We start from the raw sequence: 18635 nt of genomic DNA on the forward strand, positions 1-18635 counted from the left end.
GAGCGGGCGCGGCCCGGGGCCCGGCCATGGGCACGCGCGGGCCCTACGCGCTGGTGGACACCACGCCGGCCAAGACCATCCTGGTGTACCGCAACGGGGACCAGTTCTTCGTGGGCCGCAAGTTCGTGTTCTCGCGGCGCCGCGTCGCCAACTTCGAGGCGCTGCTGGAGCAGCTGACGGAGCAGGTGGAGGTGCCCTTCGGGGTGCGGCGGCTCTACACGCCCTCGCGGGGCCGCATGGTGCGCGAGCTCGACGCGCTGCAGGCCGGCGGCAAGTACGTGGCGGCCGGCCGCGAGCGCTTCAAGAAGCTGGAGTGAGTGAGGGGCGGGGCCGGGAGCAGGGGGCGGGGCCGGGAGCAGGGGGCGGGGCCGGCCGCGAGCGCTTCAAGAAGCTGGAGTGAGTGAGGGGCGGGGCCGGGAGCCAGGGGCGGGGCCAGGAGCAGGGGGCAGGGCCGGGAGCCAGGGGCGGGGCCAGGAGCTGGGGGTCGTGGCCGGCCCTAGTGCTTCAAGAACCGGAGTGAGGGGCGGGGCCGGGAGCAGGGGGCGGGGCTGGCCGCAAGCGCTTCTAGAAGCCTGAGTGCGGGAGGGGGTTGGGGTGCTTGGGGGTGCAGGTCGGGTACTGGGCGGGCCAGGGCAGGTGCATGGTCTGGGGTGTCTTCCTGTCTTGCTGTCCTGCTCGCGCTGTCTGCTGGGGTCTGTGCGCCAGGCGCCGCCCCTGGGACCAGAGCATCCATAGGTGCGGGAGGGGGATTCCTGGGGCCGCACAGGGAGGGCCGTGGGGAGGCAGGGAGGGAGGGAGGGGAGGGCATGCCACGCCTAGTTGGCGAAGAGCCTCAGGATCTTGTCCGGTGGGCCGGCCGTGGGTCAGTCCCCCCCTCCCCCCAGGCTTACAGGTGTGCGCTGTACCTGGACGTGAATGCAGACCTGGCCCGGTGCCGAGCTCAGCGCAAAGGCCGGCGCTGCTCAGGTGGCAGAGCGCCTCAAACGCACAGGAGCCCAGCTTTTTGGTGGTTAATTGGAGATGAGTCTCATGGACTTTCCTGCTCAGGCTAGCTTCCAACCATAATCCACAGATCTAAGCTTTCTGAGTAGCTAGGATTACAAACAAGCCAGCAGTACATGGTCTTAGATTATTTATTTACTTATTTATTTATATTTTAATTTGTTGGCCGTGGGGCTTGAACTCAGGGCCTGGACACGGTCCATGAGCTCTTTTGTTCAAATCTAGAAATCTATCACTTTGAGCCACAGCTCCACTTCTGGTTTCCTCATGGTTAATTGGAGATAAGAACTTCACAGTCTTTCCTGTTCCAACTGGTTTTGAACCACAATTCTCAGATCTCAGCTCCTAAGTAGTTAAACTGGGTTACAAGTGTGAGCCACCAGCACCCAGGAGATAATTTATTTCTAAGGCCATTATCAATATGTTGAGGGATAGCTGTGTTCTTTTCTTCTTTCTTTCTTTCTTTTTTTTTTTTTTTTTGGGTCGTAGGACTTGAAATTGGGGCCCGGGAGCTGACCTTGAGCTTTTTGTGCTCAAGACTAGAGCCCTATCACTTTGGACCACAACTCCACTTCTGTTTTTTTTTTTTTTCTGGTGGTTAATTGGAGATAAAGCCTCATGGACTTGCCTACCCAGTCTGGCTTTGAACTTCGATCCCCAGATCTCAGCCTCTTGAGTATCTGGGATTATAGGTGTGAGCCACCAGCACCTGGCAACAGACATGTTTTTTTTTTTTTTGTCGGGCATGGGGCCTGAACTCTGGGCCTGGGCGCTGTCCATCAACTCTTAGCTCAAGGCTAGCGCTCTACCACTTGAGCCACAGTGCCACTTTCGGCTTTTTTCAGCTTATGTGGTGCTGAGGAATCGAACCCAGGGCCTCATACATGCAAGGCAAGCACTCTACCACTGAGCCGCCTTCCCAGCCCATCAGCCATGTTCTTTAGAGACAGTTCCTGTAGGCCAAGGGCAGTGTTGCTGTTAGGACATCATCCTGCAGGGCATGGCTGGTGCACACTGGCCATTGCTGGTGCATGCTGGGTATTGCTGGTACATGCTGGGAGTTGCTAGTGCATACTGAGCATTTCTGGTGCGCGCTGGACATTGCTGGTGCATGCTGGGTGTGGCTAGTGCACACTGGGAATTGCTGGTGCATGCTGGGCGTGGCTGGTGTATGCTGGGTATGGCTGGTGCACACTGGGAATTGCTGGTGCATGCTGGGCGTGGCTAGTGCACACTGGACATTGCACGCTGGGGAGGATTCTAGCATTGCATCTTGATTCTGGCTCTGAACTGCTATGATGTATTTCTACACAGGCCCAGATGTCTGCGTCTATATTTGCCTTCGAATTCTGTTTTCTCAGGTCTGGATTATGGCCCAAGTGGTAGAGCATCTATTTAGAAATTTTGAGACCTTGCGTTCAAACCCCAATACTGTCCTCCCACTGTGGGGGGGGTGGTGGGGAGAAGGCAATTGATAACTCCAGATATAATTACATTTTTTCCTTTCTTCTCTTGCAGTTATATTCATATAGTTCCCAGAAAACCTACAAAGATGAGAAAGTTGAAGGAAGTAAGTGTTCACTGCTAACTAATTAAAATTACAAGATGAGTTAGATGATTTTGTAAAAGGAAAAACGTGTGATGGGACAGCTGGCGTCTTAAAATCAGTGTTTGGTAGGGAAACTGTCCCACTTGTCAAAGAAGCACACAGACAGCACAGCGATATGAGCGGCAAAAACAGCACAGGAGATGGCCCTTCTGGCCGGCACTGTGCAGCCGTGGATGGACGTTTTCATTTTGCCTTTGGGGGGTTTAGAAAGATGGTCAGCAGGGAGAGTTATTTTAAGTGATATAACGCTGAAGCTAATTAGGATGTTGACTTTGAAGGTTTTCTCAACGTATTCAACAAGTTTGTACTTGATAGGCGTTTAAAGAGTCTACAGGATGGGGCTGCCACGGTTCCATTAACATGAGCTTGTTCTAAGCAAGAAGATCACCATGTAACTTGTTAAGAGAAATACCCCTTCCGTGTAAGCAACAAGAGTAGGTGGGTTTTAGTGGGCTGTCCTGCATGACGTTTGTGTGAAGCAGTGGGCACGTGCTGTAGGGGGACAGCAGGGGCATTCTGGTGGTTTCTACCTTGCCCTTTTTCACCATGGGTTTGATCTCGGTGCCCTGTGCTTATTGGGCAGATGTTCCACCACGTAGCCATACCTCCAGTTCTTTTGACTTTTGTGACTCTTCCTAATAGAGCCTGGCTTTTCGCCGGGGCCTGTCTGGACCCCGATCCTCTATTTACACTCCCTGTGTAGCTTAGGTGACAGACACACAGCACCATGCCCAGCTTTACTTATTGGTTGAGTCACATCTCGCTAATATTTTGCTCAGACTGGCTTTGAACCACAATCCTTCAAATCTCAGCCTCCCAGGTAGCGAGGATGACAGAAGTGAAGCCTAGCGCTCGGTATGATGGTATCTCCTCTGAGTCACCCCCCTGCGGTTCCTGTCCTCCTCCATGGAGTGGAGGTGGCACCCTCTACCTTAGAGAACTGTCACCAGGTGTAAGTGATGTGTGTGGCTGCATCCGTGCGTGTGGATGGCTTTCCATCCTGTGGAGCTGGTGTTCTTGGCAGGATTATGTAACCAATTGGCCTGGTCTGGCTGCTTCCGCAATCAGGGATGACCTGTTGGGAGTTTCATATCTGGGAGCGGGGGTGTGGGGCACACCTGGGTGACCTCTCCACTTATTCCTGTTGAGTTTCCTAACCTGGCTCAGAGAATGAGTGGTGACAGTCCGTGGCGCCATTCGCTCTGACAGTGTGAGAAAGCTTGTCGACAGCAGACGGTAACAGAAAATCACATTTGATTTGTAGAATACAGGGAATAAAGAACCAAGAACCAGGTATTGAATAGCGGGAGTTATTTAATTAGGGCAGGTGATATCAGTGTTAATGAGTCATTAGCACATCAAGAGGCCGATTAGCTCATTGTTTCCATAAATCTGTGCAGTCAAGCAGAAAGTCATTCTTAGGGTGGCTGTGTCTTAGTAGAATTTTATAGAGGATGATTTTGTTGTCAAACTAGGTCTGTAAATGCATGCGTGTTGTGGATATGCATGGTTTTGGGTTTGCCACAACGGGTGCGCAGGTGTGTACAATTTTACACACAGCACACCACGGGTAAGCTTGCATGCATGTGTGTCTGCCTGTGATTTTCCTGGAATGCACTCCACAGCATCAGCTGTGCTGCCTCTCCCTCTCTGCTGTTCACTGGAACTCCGTGCAGGGGTCAGGGGTCTCCTGCTCTGGCCGTGCTCTGGTCGCAGGGCAGGTGCCTGGGGACTCAGCAGAACAAGCCATTGCCCTCTGGAGGATGACCTTCCTTTTTCTTTTTCTTTTGGTTTAACTCAGGGCGTGGGCGCTGTCCCTGAACTCTTTTGTTCAAGGTGAGCACTCTACCACTTCGAGCCACAGTGCCATTCTGGTGTTCTGGTGGTTCATTAGAGATAAGAATTCCAGAGTTTCCTGCCTGGGCTGGATGTGAGCCGTGATCCTCAGATCTCAGCCTCCTGAGTAGCTAGGATGACAGGCGTGAGCCACCCAGCCCTTACCTTCTACAAGATCAAGCTGCATGGAAACCCCAAGCTGTGTGGAGACTTGCCTTGGAGATGGGCGGAGCCATGTGATTTCCAGGGGTGAGGCCTTGGGTGGAGGTCTGGGAAGCCAGCGAAGGCGTGGGCTCACCGGGTCTCCCGTGGTGCTGGGCTGGCAGCTTGTGTGTGGAGCAGCTCTGTGAGGCTCTGAGCCCTGGGAGAGGCAGAGAGGTGAGTGCCGGGCAGGGGTCCCAGCCTGAAGGGGTTAGCGGTGTGGGGGGAGGAGGGGCCACCAGCCTTGGCAGCGGACGCTGTCTTGGAGAGTGCTGTGTATGAGTGCTGGCAGGTGTGCTGGGTGCAAGGGCAGGGCACAGGCTGCCCCCTGCAGGTGTGCCCCCTGCTGTGCACGCATCTCAGGGATGGTGGGTCCGAGGCGTCTCTGGAGATGGCGCTGGGTCTCCAAGGGTGACAAGAATGGGGGAGGGTTAATGCAGGGGACTCTGAGGTCCTGTGCAGCCCAGGCCCGGAGCCTGCATGTGGACCGGCCAGCGGCCAGCATGGCTGGCTGGAGCTGGGGCCGGGCTTCCCAGTGCAGACGCCTCCCCACGCATCTGGACTCTGCTCCACCCAGCACTGCTGTCAGGAAGCCAGTGGCATCCTGGAGGTGGCAGGGGCGGGGCCCTGGCAGGGCCCCATCATCTAGGTGAGGATGGTGGCAGGTCTGCTCCAGGCCGCAGGGTGGCAGAAGAGCAGGAACAGAGGCACACAGCAGGCGGGGCCGCCGCTGGCTGTGGGGCCGGAGCTGAGGAAGGACTCTGCAGGGTGAGCAGCGAGCTTGTCCAGCGTAGCTCCCCGGGGAGCACTGGAGGTGGAATCCCAGCGCCACACAGGACGGACCTCAGCTCCTGTGAACTTGATGTTCCAGTGCGGGGAGATGAGGGACTTTGCCGTCCAGTGCCGGGTCTCAGAAATCCCTTCCTGAGTGTCCTGGATGGTAGACCGAGGTAAAGCTGTGACAAGGCCACAGGACTTGGCCCAGCCTCTCCGGCTGTGGCAGGAGGGCCGCGCAGAGCTGGGGGTCTGGGATGGGGTCATGCCCGCTGCCCAGGGCGCCCTGGCTCCTGTGTAATTTGGGCATTAGTGCTCATAGGATGGATTGTTGGGTATTTTCCTAGCCGCACAGATGTAACTGTGGAACCTCAGCACCCCTGGCCGCTGGTCCCCTGCACGCTCACACTTGAGCTTCTCCATCCTGATGTTCAGCCGCAGATCACCCTGTACCTGCTGCAGCCCCGTCCACCTCCCCCCCCCCACTCTTCCCCCTGTACCTGCCAGGTCCTGCCCTGGCAGACCTCAGGGGACCCTGCCTTAGCTTACATCCTGTGGGTGATGCTTGCTGGTAGCAGGTGTTTGCTAATTTGAACTGAATTGAGGCTCATGTTTTCTCTTTCAGATCAAGCCGGTGGTACATTGTGACATTAATGTGCCTTCCAGGTGGCAAATGCACCACCGCATATCCCGACATATAAAGTGAGTACAGTCCGTGGAGAGCAGTCACAGCTGCCACAGTCCTTGTGAGCAGTCCTCTGTCACCTGACCAGCCCTCCCCTCCCCGCCCCCTTCTCCTCCCTCCTCCTGACTCTCTCTCTGTCTCCCCCTCTGACAGCCCAGTTCCCCGTGGACTGTCTGCACATGGCCCAGCCTTGCAAGGAAGGGCTGCACACTCTTTCTTTCCCTTTGGGAAAGGAATGCAGTTTCTAGGTTGTTATTTGCAGAACTTTTTTTTTTTTTTTTGGTGGGGGAAGAGATGAAGAGCAAAGTGATGTACAGACCAGTTAGTTTTAGGCTGCTTTTTTTTTTTTTTTTTGGGTCCGGTCGTGGGGCCTGAACTCTGGGCCTGGGCGCTGTCCCTCAGCTCTTCAGCTCAAGGCTAGCGCTCTACCACTTGAGCCACAGCGCCACTTCCGGCATTTTTTCTCTTTGCTTATGTGGTGCTGAGGAATCGACCCCAGGGCCTCAGGCATACAAGGCAAGCGCTCTACCACTGAGCCACCTTCCCAGCCCCTTAGGCTGCTTTTTAAACCTAGCAGTTCAGCTGTTGGATGTCATTGGAAATTCAAAATCTGTTTTCACTATGATGAGCTCACAAAAGCCACTCTGGGCGCTGGCAGACCACAGCCATACGTGTTGTGGGACTCTGGTTCTCAAGAGGACACATGCAGACAGCCTGGGACCCCTGTGAGGGCACCGGGCCTTGTGTTTGGCTGGTGTGTGTGTGTGTGTGTGTGTGTGTGTGTGTGTGTGTTGTAGGAGACCATGCTGGATTTAGACAGCACACTGGGTCACATCCTGGCTCCGGTCTTGGCTGGGTGACCCCCACACACCCGGTCTCCTCGTGGACGGCAGGACTGAGGGGACTCTCTTTGGCATTGGTGCTAAGGTCTGGCTGGCAGTGTTTCCAGGGCCCTTGCCTGCGTGTTTGGGGCAGAGCAGTGCTTCTTCTTCTGGATTCTCTCCCACTGGGTGTTTAATGTTTTAATGGCTAAATCCCTGGTGTGGAATTCAAGATGGCACCTTCTCTTTCCTTAGGCTCTGCTCCTGATGGGAAGAAGTTGATTCAGGGGTTCTTGGTGTGTGTGTGTGGGGTGTCACCAGCACCTAGTGTCCAGGCCCAGGCCTGGTATTCATTAACAGGAGTCCCAAAGACTTATTCCCTCTCTATCCTAAGCAATGGTCCTGGGGCAGATGAGGCTGGTGGACAACACGTGACCCAGCAGCTCTGCAACCTGCAGAGGGGGAAGAAAGAACACCGCTAATTAGTCCAACTTTGCCTTTCTAAGACCCGCGTGTCCTGAGAACCGCTCCTGCACACAGGCCACGTCCCCACACGCTTCTTGTCAGGGCCAGTTATGTGGAATTCTACAGACTGCGAAGCCTTCCTTACCTGGGAAGAGACGTGGCGGGGTCCTTCCTGCCAAGGCCTGTCTCCTCGCAGCTTCGTTGTGGGGCGTGGCCCGAGGCACCGCGATTCTCACGTGTTAGGCATTCCAGGCTGTTTGTAACTCTGTAACATCCAGCGGGGGCAGGATGTGGGGGACGGAGTGTGTGCGGCCTGGGCTCCCTCCTCCGTCCTCCATCCATGAGCTGCAGGCTCCACTAGATGGACCCAAATAGCCGTCTACCAAGAAGGCTGCTCACGTTTGCGTGGCGGCTTCGCAAGCACAGCCTGGCCTGGCACGGGAGCAGCTCTCAGGAGCTGGAGGGAGGCAGGTCCTCTGAGCCTGCCTTGTTAATGGGAGGGAGAACTGGCATCCCTGGCAGAGCTTTGGCTGATCATGTCAAGAAGAGCTGGTAACTGAGCCTAGGTCCTGCTGTGGAGAGGGCCAGGCCCCCTCAGGGCTCCCTCTGCATGCAGAGCTGGCTCTGTTTGCTCTCCTCACTCAGTGTGCACTTGGGGACACCCTGGGAGCCTCGGGATGCCTGGGTACAGCCTGCTACCTCCCTAGCTTCCCCACCCCACACTTGGAGGATCCAGCGTTACAGGACTCAGAAAGAAGCTTCTTTGATTCTTTGTTTTAAAAAACAGCAGCAATACAACTTGCCAGGTGCCAGTGGCTCATGCCTGTCATCCTAGCTGCTCAGGAGGCTGAGATCTGAACCTTGCACGTATCTCCAATGAACCACCAGAAAACCAGAAGTGGTGCTGTGGCTCAAGTGCTAGAGCATTACTCTTGAGCTGAGGACCTGAGGGACGGTGCCCAGGCCCAGAGTTCAAGCTCCACAAACAAACAACAACAACAACAAACTTTTTTCCTTTTTTACTGTATTTTCAATATTATTTTTTACTTTATTGAAGTATTTATTTAGACAATATTAGGATTTGAACTTGGGCCTCGTGTTTGCCAGGCAGGTACTTTACCACTTGTTTCTGTTTTTATTTCTCTTTTATTTATACTTTCCTCTACTTTATAACCAGATTTATGTCTACAAAATACCCTTTTCTTTTTTTCTTTTGTTGGTCATGGGGCTTAAACTCTGGGCCTGGGTGCTGTCCCTCAGCTCTTCAGCTCAAGGCTAGCGCTCTACCTCTTGAGGCACACCACCACTTCCAGTCTTCTGGTGGTTTATTGGAGATAAGAGTCTCATGGACTTTTCCTGCCCGGGCTGGCTTTGGATCGTGATCCTCAGATCTCAGTCTCCTGAGTAGCTAGGATGACAGGCCTGAGCCTGTAATCTTCTTTTCATCTTCCTAACTTTCTTTTTCTTTTCTGACCTTTGCTTCTTTATTCCCTGACCCCCTTTGGTTTATGCTTTTATTATTGTACTTTTAACATTTTTATAGATTTATTATTTTCAAATACTTGTACCAGGAGGTTTCAGTTCCCCTGTCTGCCCTGTCCCCAGTTCCCCTGTCTGCTCTGCCCCAGTGCCCCTGTCTGCTCTGCCCCAGTTCCCCTGTCTGCCCTGTCCCCAGTTCCCCTGTCTGCCCTGTCCCCAGTTCCCCTGTCTGCTCTGCCCCAGTTCCCCTGTCTGCCCTGTCCCCAGTTCCCCTGTCTGCTCTGCCCCTGTCTGCTCTGCCCCAGTTCCCCTGTCTGCCCTGTCCCCAGTTCCCCTGTCTGCTCTGCCCCAGTGCAGCCTCCTCCTGACAGCCCCTCTCCACACCGTCTCATCAGATTGCCTAGGTCTGTTTTCACATGTGCCCACTGTCAATCACGACTGTGTTCACTCATCTTCCTCCTCTCCACTTGTCTGACCCCACCCCCAAGTTAACACGTTTCAGATTCCCAATCTTCTTTCTGTTAAACTTCCTGCAAGTCATTCACCATGGAGCCTCACTCCTGTGTAATCCATACTCAGTCAGTTTGATTGTCTGTACATGTATGTGTATGACCCTGTATGTGTTCATATACATCCACAAATGACAGAAAACATGCACTCTTTTTCCTTCTGAGCCTGGCCTACTTCATCGATTTTTCTGCAAATGACACAGTTTCATTCTTTCTGATGGCTGTGTAGAATTCCTGTGTGTGTGTGTGTGTGTGTGTGTGTGTGTGTGGCATTTTCTTCATCCCTTTGTTGACTGTGGGGCATCTGGACTGTTGGAAACTGCTTCAGTGACCATAGGAATGCAGGTACTGCTGTTATACACCCATGATTACATTTCTTTGGCTAAACGCCCAAGTGATACCACTGATCATACAGTAGTCCTGTTTTTAACTTTTTTGGGGAACCTCCATACTGGTTTCCATAGTGGTTACAGTAATGTGCATTTCTACCAACAACGTATTAGGGTTCCTTTTTTCCCACATCCTCCGGGTTGTTGTTTGTGTTCTTGATGATGGCCATTCTGGCTAGCATGAGATGGGATCTCAGTGCTGTTTTGATTTGCATTTCCTTTATGGACAGGAAATTGCTGAGCAATTTCTTCATGTGTGTGTTGGCCATTCTGCTTCCTCTGAGAAGTCTCTATTTAGCTTTCTGACATTTACTAATCATGTCATTGATTCTTTGGGGGTTTCGTGTCTTGAGTTCCTTCTATATTCTGGACATTGGGCCCTAGTCAAATGTATAGTAAGTAAAGGTCTTTTTCCAATTTTGCAGGCTGCAATTTTAGCTTAGCAACTCTTTTCTCTGCTGTGCAAAAGCTTTATATATATATATATATATTTATTTATTTATTTATTGCAAAGATACTGTACAGAGGGGTTACAGTTACATGAGTAAGGTAATGAGTACATTTACTATCAAGCATTGTTACCCCCTCCTTTGTTTTTCCCCTACTATCCCTTCCCTCCCCACATCCCCAACTCCTCCCTCCCCCCCAAAGTTGTAAAGTTCATTTTCAACATAGGGTCTCGTACATCTCATCATTACAGTGGGTCAACCTGTATCTTTATTTCAGCATTTTGTTGTTTCCCTCCCCCTCATTAGAAAAATGTCTATACAAGATGCAGGGCACCAGAATCAAATACAGTGATAACAGGGGTATACCATGGGGAAAGAACATACAAGAGAAACAAAAAAAATCACATAGTACATTATAAGTACATTAAAAACAACAGCAACAAACCGGGCACTAGTGGCTCGCGCCTGTAATCCTAGCTACTCAGGAGGCTGAGATCTGAGGATCCCGGTTCAAAGCCAGTCTGGGCAGGAAAGACCGTGAGACTCCTATCTCCAATAAACCACCAGAAAACCGGAAGTGGCACTGTAGCTCAAGTGGTAGAGCGCTGGCCTTGAGCTGAAGAGCTGAGGGACAGTGCCCAAGCCCAGAGTTCAAGCCCCATGACCAACCAAAAAAAAACAAAACAGCAACAAAGATAAAACCTCTTGTGTCCCTATCTTGGGGTTCATTTTGCTTAGCACCATCTTATATGGTCATACATATGTACATAGCTTTTGACCTTTTCTGCTTGTCCTAGATGTATACTAGTTATGTGCAAAAGCTTTTTAGCTTCCTGTTTGTCAATATTCACTTCTGTGTGCTACAATAGGAGTTGTATTCAGGAAGTTATTTCCTCTGTCTGCTTTTCTTGTTTTGTAGAAGGTTCAGAGTTTCAGGTCTTACACTGAAGTCTTTGATCCATCTTGAGTTGATATTAGTGCAGGATAAGAGACTGGGGTCCAGCTTCAGTCCTCTGCACGAGAGTATTTCCATCTCTCAGTAACATTTATTGGAGTCCATCTTTTCTCTAATGTATATTTTGGGCTTTGTAAAAACCAAGCTGTTGGTGTGTAGATTTGTCTGGATCTTCTAATATGTTCCTTTGGTTTTCTATTATTTATGTCTTAGGGTTCTTTGTGATGTAGTGGATGTCCTTACTTGATGTTCACTGCATTTTTGTGTCTGGTTGGTTGTGGTGTTGTTGCAGTGGTTTGTTTTCTCTGGCCCCGTGGAGTCCTCAGTGAAGGAGCTCATTAAGACCCTCACCTAAGAGCGAGTAGTTACGTATCCCAAAGGATGCACACGTTCCAGTAGGGAAGCTCCACATATTAAAAAAGAAGAGACAGGACTCCCCCAAATCGTAACTTCATAACTTAACAGAAAGATTTTGAAATGGTTAAATGCCAAAAAACTCAAGGCTCTAGGGTTAAAAATAGTGTTCTCAAAAGAGATTTGAATAAACCCATGACGGAAGTAAAGAAGTCAAGATATGGTAAGAAATTTATCGAAGAGATAGAGATTCTGAGAAAAAAACCTGAATAGAAATCTTGGAAGTAGAAAGCTCAATAAATCAAATAAAAACTCAGCAGAAGGCATCACCAAATAGGCTAGACCAGTCAGATGGAAAAAACATCAGGAGTTAAAGAAAAGGTAAGGAATTATTATATTTAGAGAACAATAAAGCTGAAAAAATAAGCAGTCATAACCACAGGATCCAAGAACTCTGGGACACAATGAAGAGGGCAAGCTATGAATCTATGATGTCTCCTAAGGAACCAAGATATAACTTAGAGGCAGAGGAAACCTGAGGGGAAGACATGGACACTAAGAACAAGAGACTTTTAGAATCCAATTAGATATGGCCACATATCTAATCATTCCACATCATCTCTAGTTAAAACACCCAAAGTACAGAACAAAGAACACATGCTGAGCCAGAGAGCGGGTGCCAAGTTCCTATGAATGCAAACTTCAGAGTAACAGCGGACCTCGCAGAAGGTACTGTGAGCCACGCGGGTGTGCAGACAGGTTCAGTTCAAGCCCTACACCTGTCACAGGGGTTGGAAGTGTGGCTCAGACCATAGGACGCCAGCCAGAGAGCAAAAACAAGCATCAGATCCCGAGTTCAAGCCCCAGTCTTGGACAGATCCCTCCCCCAGCGCCCACCTGCCAGTCTTTTGCACCACTAATACACGCTAGTAACAAGAAGAACAAAGAGATATGAAGTAAATGTCCCTTGCATTTGTTTCCCAGCATGCAGGGATATGCGCCTTTACTTCTTCCCACTATGAAGTTCATCACAGAGATTTTCTTTCCGTTCGCACTGATAGATGTATTGTGCTTTGTCAGATGGCCACACAGAATTCTAGAGTCCACACACACACCTGTCTGACAGTGGCAGGGTTGTCTGTGACTGGACTTCAGGGCACTGTGAGGGAAGCCATCCAGCCAGGTGGAGATGGGCCCTGGAACCTTAGACAGCCCGGCCTGGCAGGCTCCTGAGCTGCTGCTGTAGCTCATTGAGGAGTCCTAGGCCCCACTTGCCCATGAACTCGTGATTCTTTCAACCAAGCTGGGCATGGTGGCTCACGCCAGTAAGCCTAGCTTCTCAGGAGGCTGAGATCTGAGGATCACAATTCAAAGCCAACCTGGGCAGAAAAACCTGTGAGATGCTTATCTCCAAAAAAAGCTGGAAGTAGAATTGTGGCTCAAGTGGTAGAGTGCTTGCCTTGCAAAAGCTCAGGGACAGTGCCCAGACCCAGAACAGGTGTGTGTGTGTGCGCACGCACGTGTGCACACACACAGAGCGCACACACACACACACACCAAACATAAAAACCTTGAGATTCTATTTATTTCTTTCCTTTAAACATTCCTAAATATCTTCCAGATATTTTCCCTTATAATTACTTTATTATTGTGAAAAATGGGAATCTTGAAATGGGCAAAGAATAAAATAAAAATCACCAGTTACCCCTCTGCTCAGAAATAGTCACTGATAACCTTGAGTCACATTTACTCCACGTGCTCTCTTTAGCTTGGTACTGTTCCCTCCCCCCTCCCCTTTTAGGTACCAGGGCTTGAACTCGGGCCCAGGCTCATTTGGCGTGCTTGCTCATAGTTGGTTCTCTACCACTTAAACCATACCTCCAGTCTGACTTTTCACTGGTTAATTGGAGGTGGAGTCTTGAGGACTTTTCTTCCTGGACTGACTTTTAATTGTCAGTTTGCTAGGCCTTAGCCTCCTAGGTAGCCATGATAACAGATGTGGTGCTAGTGTTTTTTATTTTGCTTTTTTGTTTAAATATCTATTTGACTATTTTTCTCTGGTCAGTATGAACTCAACATAAGTCTTGGATGGATGAATAATTTAATGCCAAGCCATTATCTTAACCATTCCTTCACACTAAGAGGGGTTAGGTGTTTGTATTACTGCTTTGATAAATAATGCTAACAGGAGAGCTGTCTTCCGGTGTGAGCTGGGTTGGTTCCTGAGGGGAACCTCCCCTGCAGGGGGGATGGAGGGCCGTCGCCAGTCCTGCACACATCTGCCTTGCCACAGGCCCTTCCAGAAGACGGCGCTTCATTTCCATGGATCAGCGTGCGTGAGTCTACCTGTTTCTCAACACCCTAAGAGACTAGGCAAAAGGCGTGATCTTATTATAATATTTATTTTTATGGTGTATATTAGTTAAAGAGTAAGGTTTCATCATGCCATTTCCACACATGCATATTGCATACTCTCTTCAGACTTTTTTTTTTTAAAGAATCAACACTTTAATAGTTTTTACAAGAAAATTCAAATGGCAAGTGATAAAAATGTTCTAAAATGTGCCAATGTTTTCCCCAAATCTGGTGATATAATGCTAACAATATTCTAATAAAACATGTTAAGAAGAAAAAAAAACCTCTAAAATTCATCTGGAAAGCTGAAGAATGAACCGCAGACTGTGACTGTTGCTCTGGTGTTGGATGTGTGGTAATGGGCACACTCAGAACAGCAAGGGCTGAACGTGCATAAAGGGATACAATTAGAAAAAGCAGCTGGGAGCTGGTGGCTCGCACCTGCAATCCTACCTAGTCCGGAGGCCCAGACCTGAGGATTGCGGTTCAAAGCCAGCCTTGTAAGGAAAGGCCATGAGACTCTTATCTCCACTTAACCACCAGAAAACCAGAAGTGGTGCTGTGGCTCAAGTGGTAGAGTGCTTCCCTTAAGCTGAAGAGCTAAGGGACAGCGCCCAGACCCACCCAGAGTTCAAGCCCCAGGACCGACAAAAAAGAAAAAAGAAAGTATATGACAAAGCAAAGTTCAGTAGGAGGAAAGCAGGTTGGCTTGCTAGTGAAATGCAGAGGACCTCTCTATCCAGTGTATCAAAACCATGGCTGTTATACATAGAGTCTGGGAAACATCTTCAGACTTTTTTTTGTTGGTCGTGGGGCTTGAACTCTGGGCCTGAGTGCTGTCCCTCAGCTCTTCAGCTCAAAGCTAGCATTGTCACTACTGCCTCACTGGCAAGGAAGACACCGAACTCTTCTCTCTGCAGTTTATTCAGGACCTTTGAGCAATCTTCTGACCCCAACCCCGGGGAGAATTCCCCACAGCCTTAAGTACCCGCTGGGTAGCCAACCCTGATACGCCACGTGGGAACCACCAATAGGTTCAGGTGCGCGGAAGCAAGCCAGATTCTTTGCCTTAGCCATATAAGGAGTTGTTTACCACAGAGAGCCCTCGCCATCGGGAAGGCGGAGGGCGGACGCTGGCACCATCTTCCAGGTGCGGCTGCACGCAGCTCTCTACACATAGCACTTTATCACTTGAGCCACAGTGCCACTTCTGGTTTTCTGAGTGGTTTATTGGAGATAAGAGTCTTTTCTGCCTGGGCTGGCTTTGAACCTCTGACCCTTAGATCTCAGCCTCCTCAGTAGCTAGGATTACAGGTATGAGCCACCGGCACCCAGCTTCTTCAGGCTTTCTTAATGATAAGAATCTACCTTTAGAAAGACTTTGTGTATAATCCAATTATGAAAACCAATGGTTGGAGACATGTTGCTGGCTCTACACTGTGATTGTAAATGAAGCACGTGGATGAGTCCTGCTCTGATCACTGCATGGATCATTTCTTTCTGGGGTTGGGTCCAGGCAATGTTGAGGTATATGGATGAAATGGACTGTAGTCTCTTTTGCCACAGACCAGTTTTTGGGGGATGTATTGGGGTTCAGGCTCAGGCTTTGTGCTTGCTCAGCAGGTGCTGTTCAGCCTGAGCTGCTCCCCGAGCCCTTTTTTGACCTAGCTTCTTTTGGGATCGGGTCTAGCTTTCTGCCCAGGTTGGCCTGGGTGGTGATTTCCTGTTTGTGCCAGAGTCAGGTGCATGGCTGCCATGGCTACCTCCAGTCTTCTCTGGATCCTGTGAACTTTGCTGTATGGGATAGGCTGAAACTAAATTTCTTCAGCTTTCTGTGTAGCTAGGATATCAGGCATGCACCTCATGCTCAGCTAGTGGTTGACATGGAGTCTGTGGACATCTTTGTCTAGCCTTGAACTAGTACCCTCCTGATCTCAGCCTTCTTAGTAGCTCAGATTACAAGCATGAGCCACCAGTACCTGGCTCGCTAGAGTCTTAGTAGAGAAAACGTGTTCTCTCTAGTGTCACAAGCACGTTAACATTCGTATTCCCTCAGATAAAGGCAGAGGTTTATCAAATGCCAAGTAATTTGCATTTAAGGAAGAGAACAAAACCACAGTGACAATAAAGGCAATGAAACACCAGAAAAGTTGTAAAGTTGCATCATACAATTGTATCATTATTTTACTTTATTATTTTCTGGACAAGGTTTTACCACATGATCCAAGCTGGTCTTGACTTTGTACCTCTGCTTCCTGGTTGTGGCACTACAGGTGTGCACCTTCATGTGTGGCTAATTTATGTTAATGTGAGTTGCAGGAGTTTTTAACAGTGAGTGATTAGGATGGCAGGGTATAATTAACACGAGAAGACTAATAACTCTTATTGGTTTTGAAAAATCTGCTAAGTCTTCTTTCCTGCAACATACAGAAATAATAACCGACCCTGGGCCGGGGAGCTGAGGTAGGAGGGTCCTGGGTTCCGGGGCTTCCCAGCAGGCTGCATAGACACCGCACAGACTGCATGGACTCGAGGCAGCCAGTGGGCTGTGCGGTCAGTGCTGCACAGACTCGAGTGGCCCCAGCACTTTCCGGGGTGTCAGCTCCCCATTTGCTTTCCAGACAGACACCGCTTTTCCCCACCTTACTCAGCATTGAAGGCTCATCCCGTTATAGGAAGCAGGGTTTTGTGCTGCATTTCTGAGCACTGTAGGAGATGCTGAAGGCATACCCTCACACCACGATCATGCCGCACACGTGGCGCTCGCAGGGTGGGCTGTGTGACGGGGGCCGCCAGCGTGGCTCGGTGCCGGTGCATGGCTACAGCGCTCTGCATGCTCAGTGCCGGTGCACGGCTGCAGTTCTTGCTGCATACTGGGTGCCGGTGCACGGCTGCAGCTCTCTCTGCATGCGCAGCTAGAACAGATACATAATATTCCATCTAAGTTTCCCCTTAAATTTAAAGTAGTAACACATGCTGTCCTTCTTGTTCTTGCAGTGTCTTTACAAATGGAAGATTATTTATCCCACCTGTCAAGGTGATTATACCCAAGTTCAGCCTGTCAGATTGGAATAGTGTGCTGGCCACAGTGGGCGAGAAAGTCTTCCCTCTTGGAGGTGTTCGGAAGTAAGGAAATGGCCTGCCAGTGGGGGGCCTGGGTGGTGGTGGCTGGGTTTGGCTGGGTGACTGTACAAACTTCCTGTTGTGTGAAAAACAGATGAAGTCACCACATACACCTGAATCCACACCGAAGTAAATACCATGTATAGACACGATAAGAAGTGAAATAATGTACAAAAATATTTATGGTGCCAAATTTCTGCAAATCATCTCTTCAGTGTGTGTACTCAAACGTAATAAATATTGGTAATTGAATAATTTTCCAAGTATTATATTACAATATTCAAATTATGACCTTATGCTTACTTATAGTATTGTGTAATTTGATACACATAAAAATTTCTCCTATGGGGAAAAACAAAACAAAACAAAAAAACCTTCCTGTTGGATCAGCAGACCTGCGCTAACTTGTCATGAACCTTGAGCACTGACAACACACCAACCAGACATGCTAGTGTCTAATTGTTCTTCATGAGCTCTTCGTGGTGTTGCTGGGGCTGCGCAGAGGAGCTTTAACACCTCTTACTGCAGGAGGGCCTCTGTGACTGATGAGGAAACAAAATAGTTTTCACCTTTGCTGTCAACCTCGATCCACTCAGCGGATGTGTGACGTTGGCAGGGGAGGCAGAGACGGGACCGTGCGGGTGTAAGATAAGACGAACTTCTTTTAGTAGAAGAAATTCAGAATGTGAAAAAAAAAGAATAAATTAAGCACAAAGTCAGTGTAAGGAAGGGAAATGATAAAGGCCAGAGCCGAAACAAAGCACACGGAGACTAGGAAAACAGTAGAAAAGATAATAAAACAAAAAATAATTTTTTGGTAACAAAAGGTAAAATAGATAGACTAGCCAAGAAGACAAGCTGTGACCCGAATACATCAATATAAATGAGAGTGGAGAACAGTACAAGCGTCTCCACAGAAACTCAAGGGCTGGAAAGAGATGGTTGTTAGAAACCTGGGGGAACAGATGGGACAGACCCAGAAAGTGGGGGAAATTCTGAGAGTCAGACAACCTACTCAGACGGAATCAGGAAGAAATAGAAAGTCTCAACAGACCAACAACAGACAAGCAGAGAGCCTGCTGTCAAAAACCTCCATAGGTAGAAAAGCTCAGGTCCAGGTGTGTGCTCACAAGCAAATTCTACGAAACATTCAAAGAATTAGTATCCATCACTTCTCACACCCATTCAAATTAAGGAGGAAGGGAAAGTTGAAACTTACTTTACAAGTCAATATTAGTACCAAAGTCAAAGACATGGCTCGAGGGCTGGGAAGGTGGCTCAGTGGTAGAGCGCTTGCCTTGCATGCATGAGGCCCTGGGTTCGATTCTTCAGCACCACATAAGCAGAAAAAAAAAGCCAGAAGTGGCACTGTGGCTCAAGTGGTAGAGCGCTAGCCTTGAGCTGAAGAGCTGAGGGACAGCGCCCAGACCCAGAGTTCAGGCTCCACGACTGGACCCCCCCCCAAAAAAAAGAAGACATGGCATGAAAAGAAAATTAAAGGCAGGCTGGGAAGGTGGCTCAGAGGCAGAGCGCTTGCCTTGCATGCCTGAGGCCCTGGGTTCTATTCCTCAGTACCACATAAGCAAAAACAAAAAAGCTGGAAGTGGCGCTTTGGCTCAAGTGGTAGAG

General features: G+C 49.6%; 1 protein-coding gene across 1 annotated transcript in view; it reads left to right on the forward strand.

The window, feature by feature from the left end:
• The first annotated feature begins 26 nt into the window (after window positions 1-26).
• Window positions 27-18635, forward strand: part of Dcdc2c (doublecortin domain containing 2C) — a 68675-nt gene continuing 50066 nt past the window's right edge. The window contains exons 1-4 of the mRNA XM_013028876.1: window positions 27-313; window positions 2521-2572; window positions 6048-6124; window positions 16881-17009. Of these exons, the coding sequence (XP_012884330.1) occupies window positions 27-313; window positions 2521-2572; window positions 6048-6124; window positions 16881-17009 (545 nt within the window). The remainder of the gene's footprint in view (window positions 314-2520; window positions 2573-6047; window positions 6125-16880; window positions 17010-18635) is intronic.

This window comes from Dipodomys ordii, unplaced genomic scaffold, assembly GCF_000151885.1.
Source record: "Dipodomys ordii isolate 6190 unplaced genomic scaffold, Dord_2.0 Scaffold115, whole genome shotgun sequence".
NCBI classification, from domain to species: Eukaryota; Metazoa; Chordata; class Mammalia; order Rodentia; family Heteromyidae; genus Dipodomys; species Dipodomys ordii.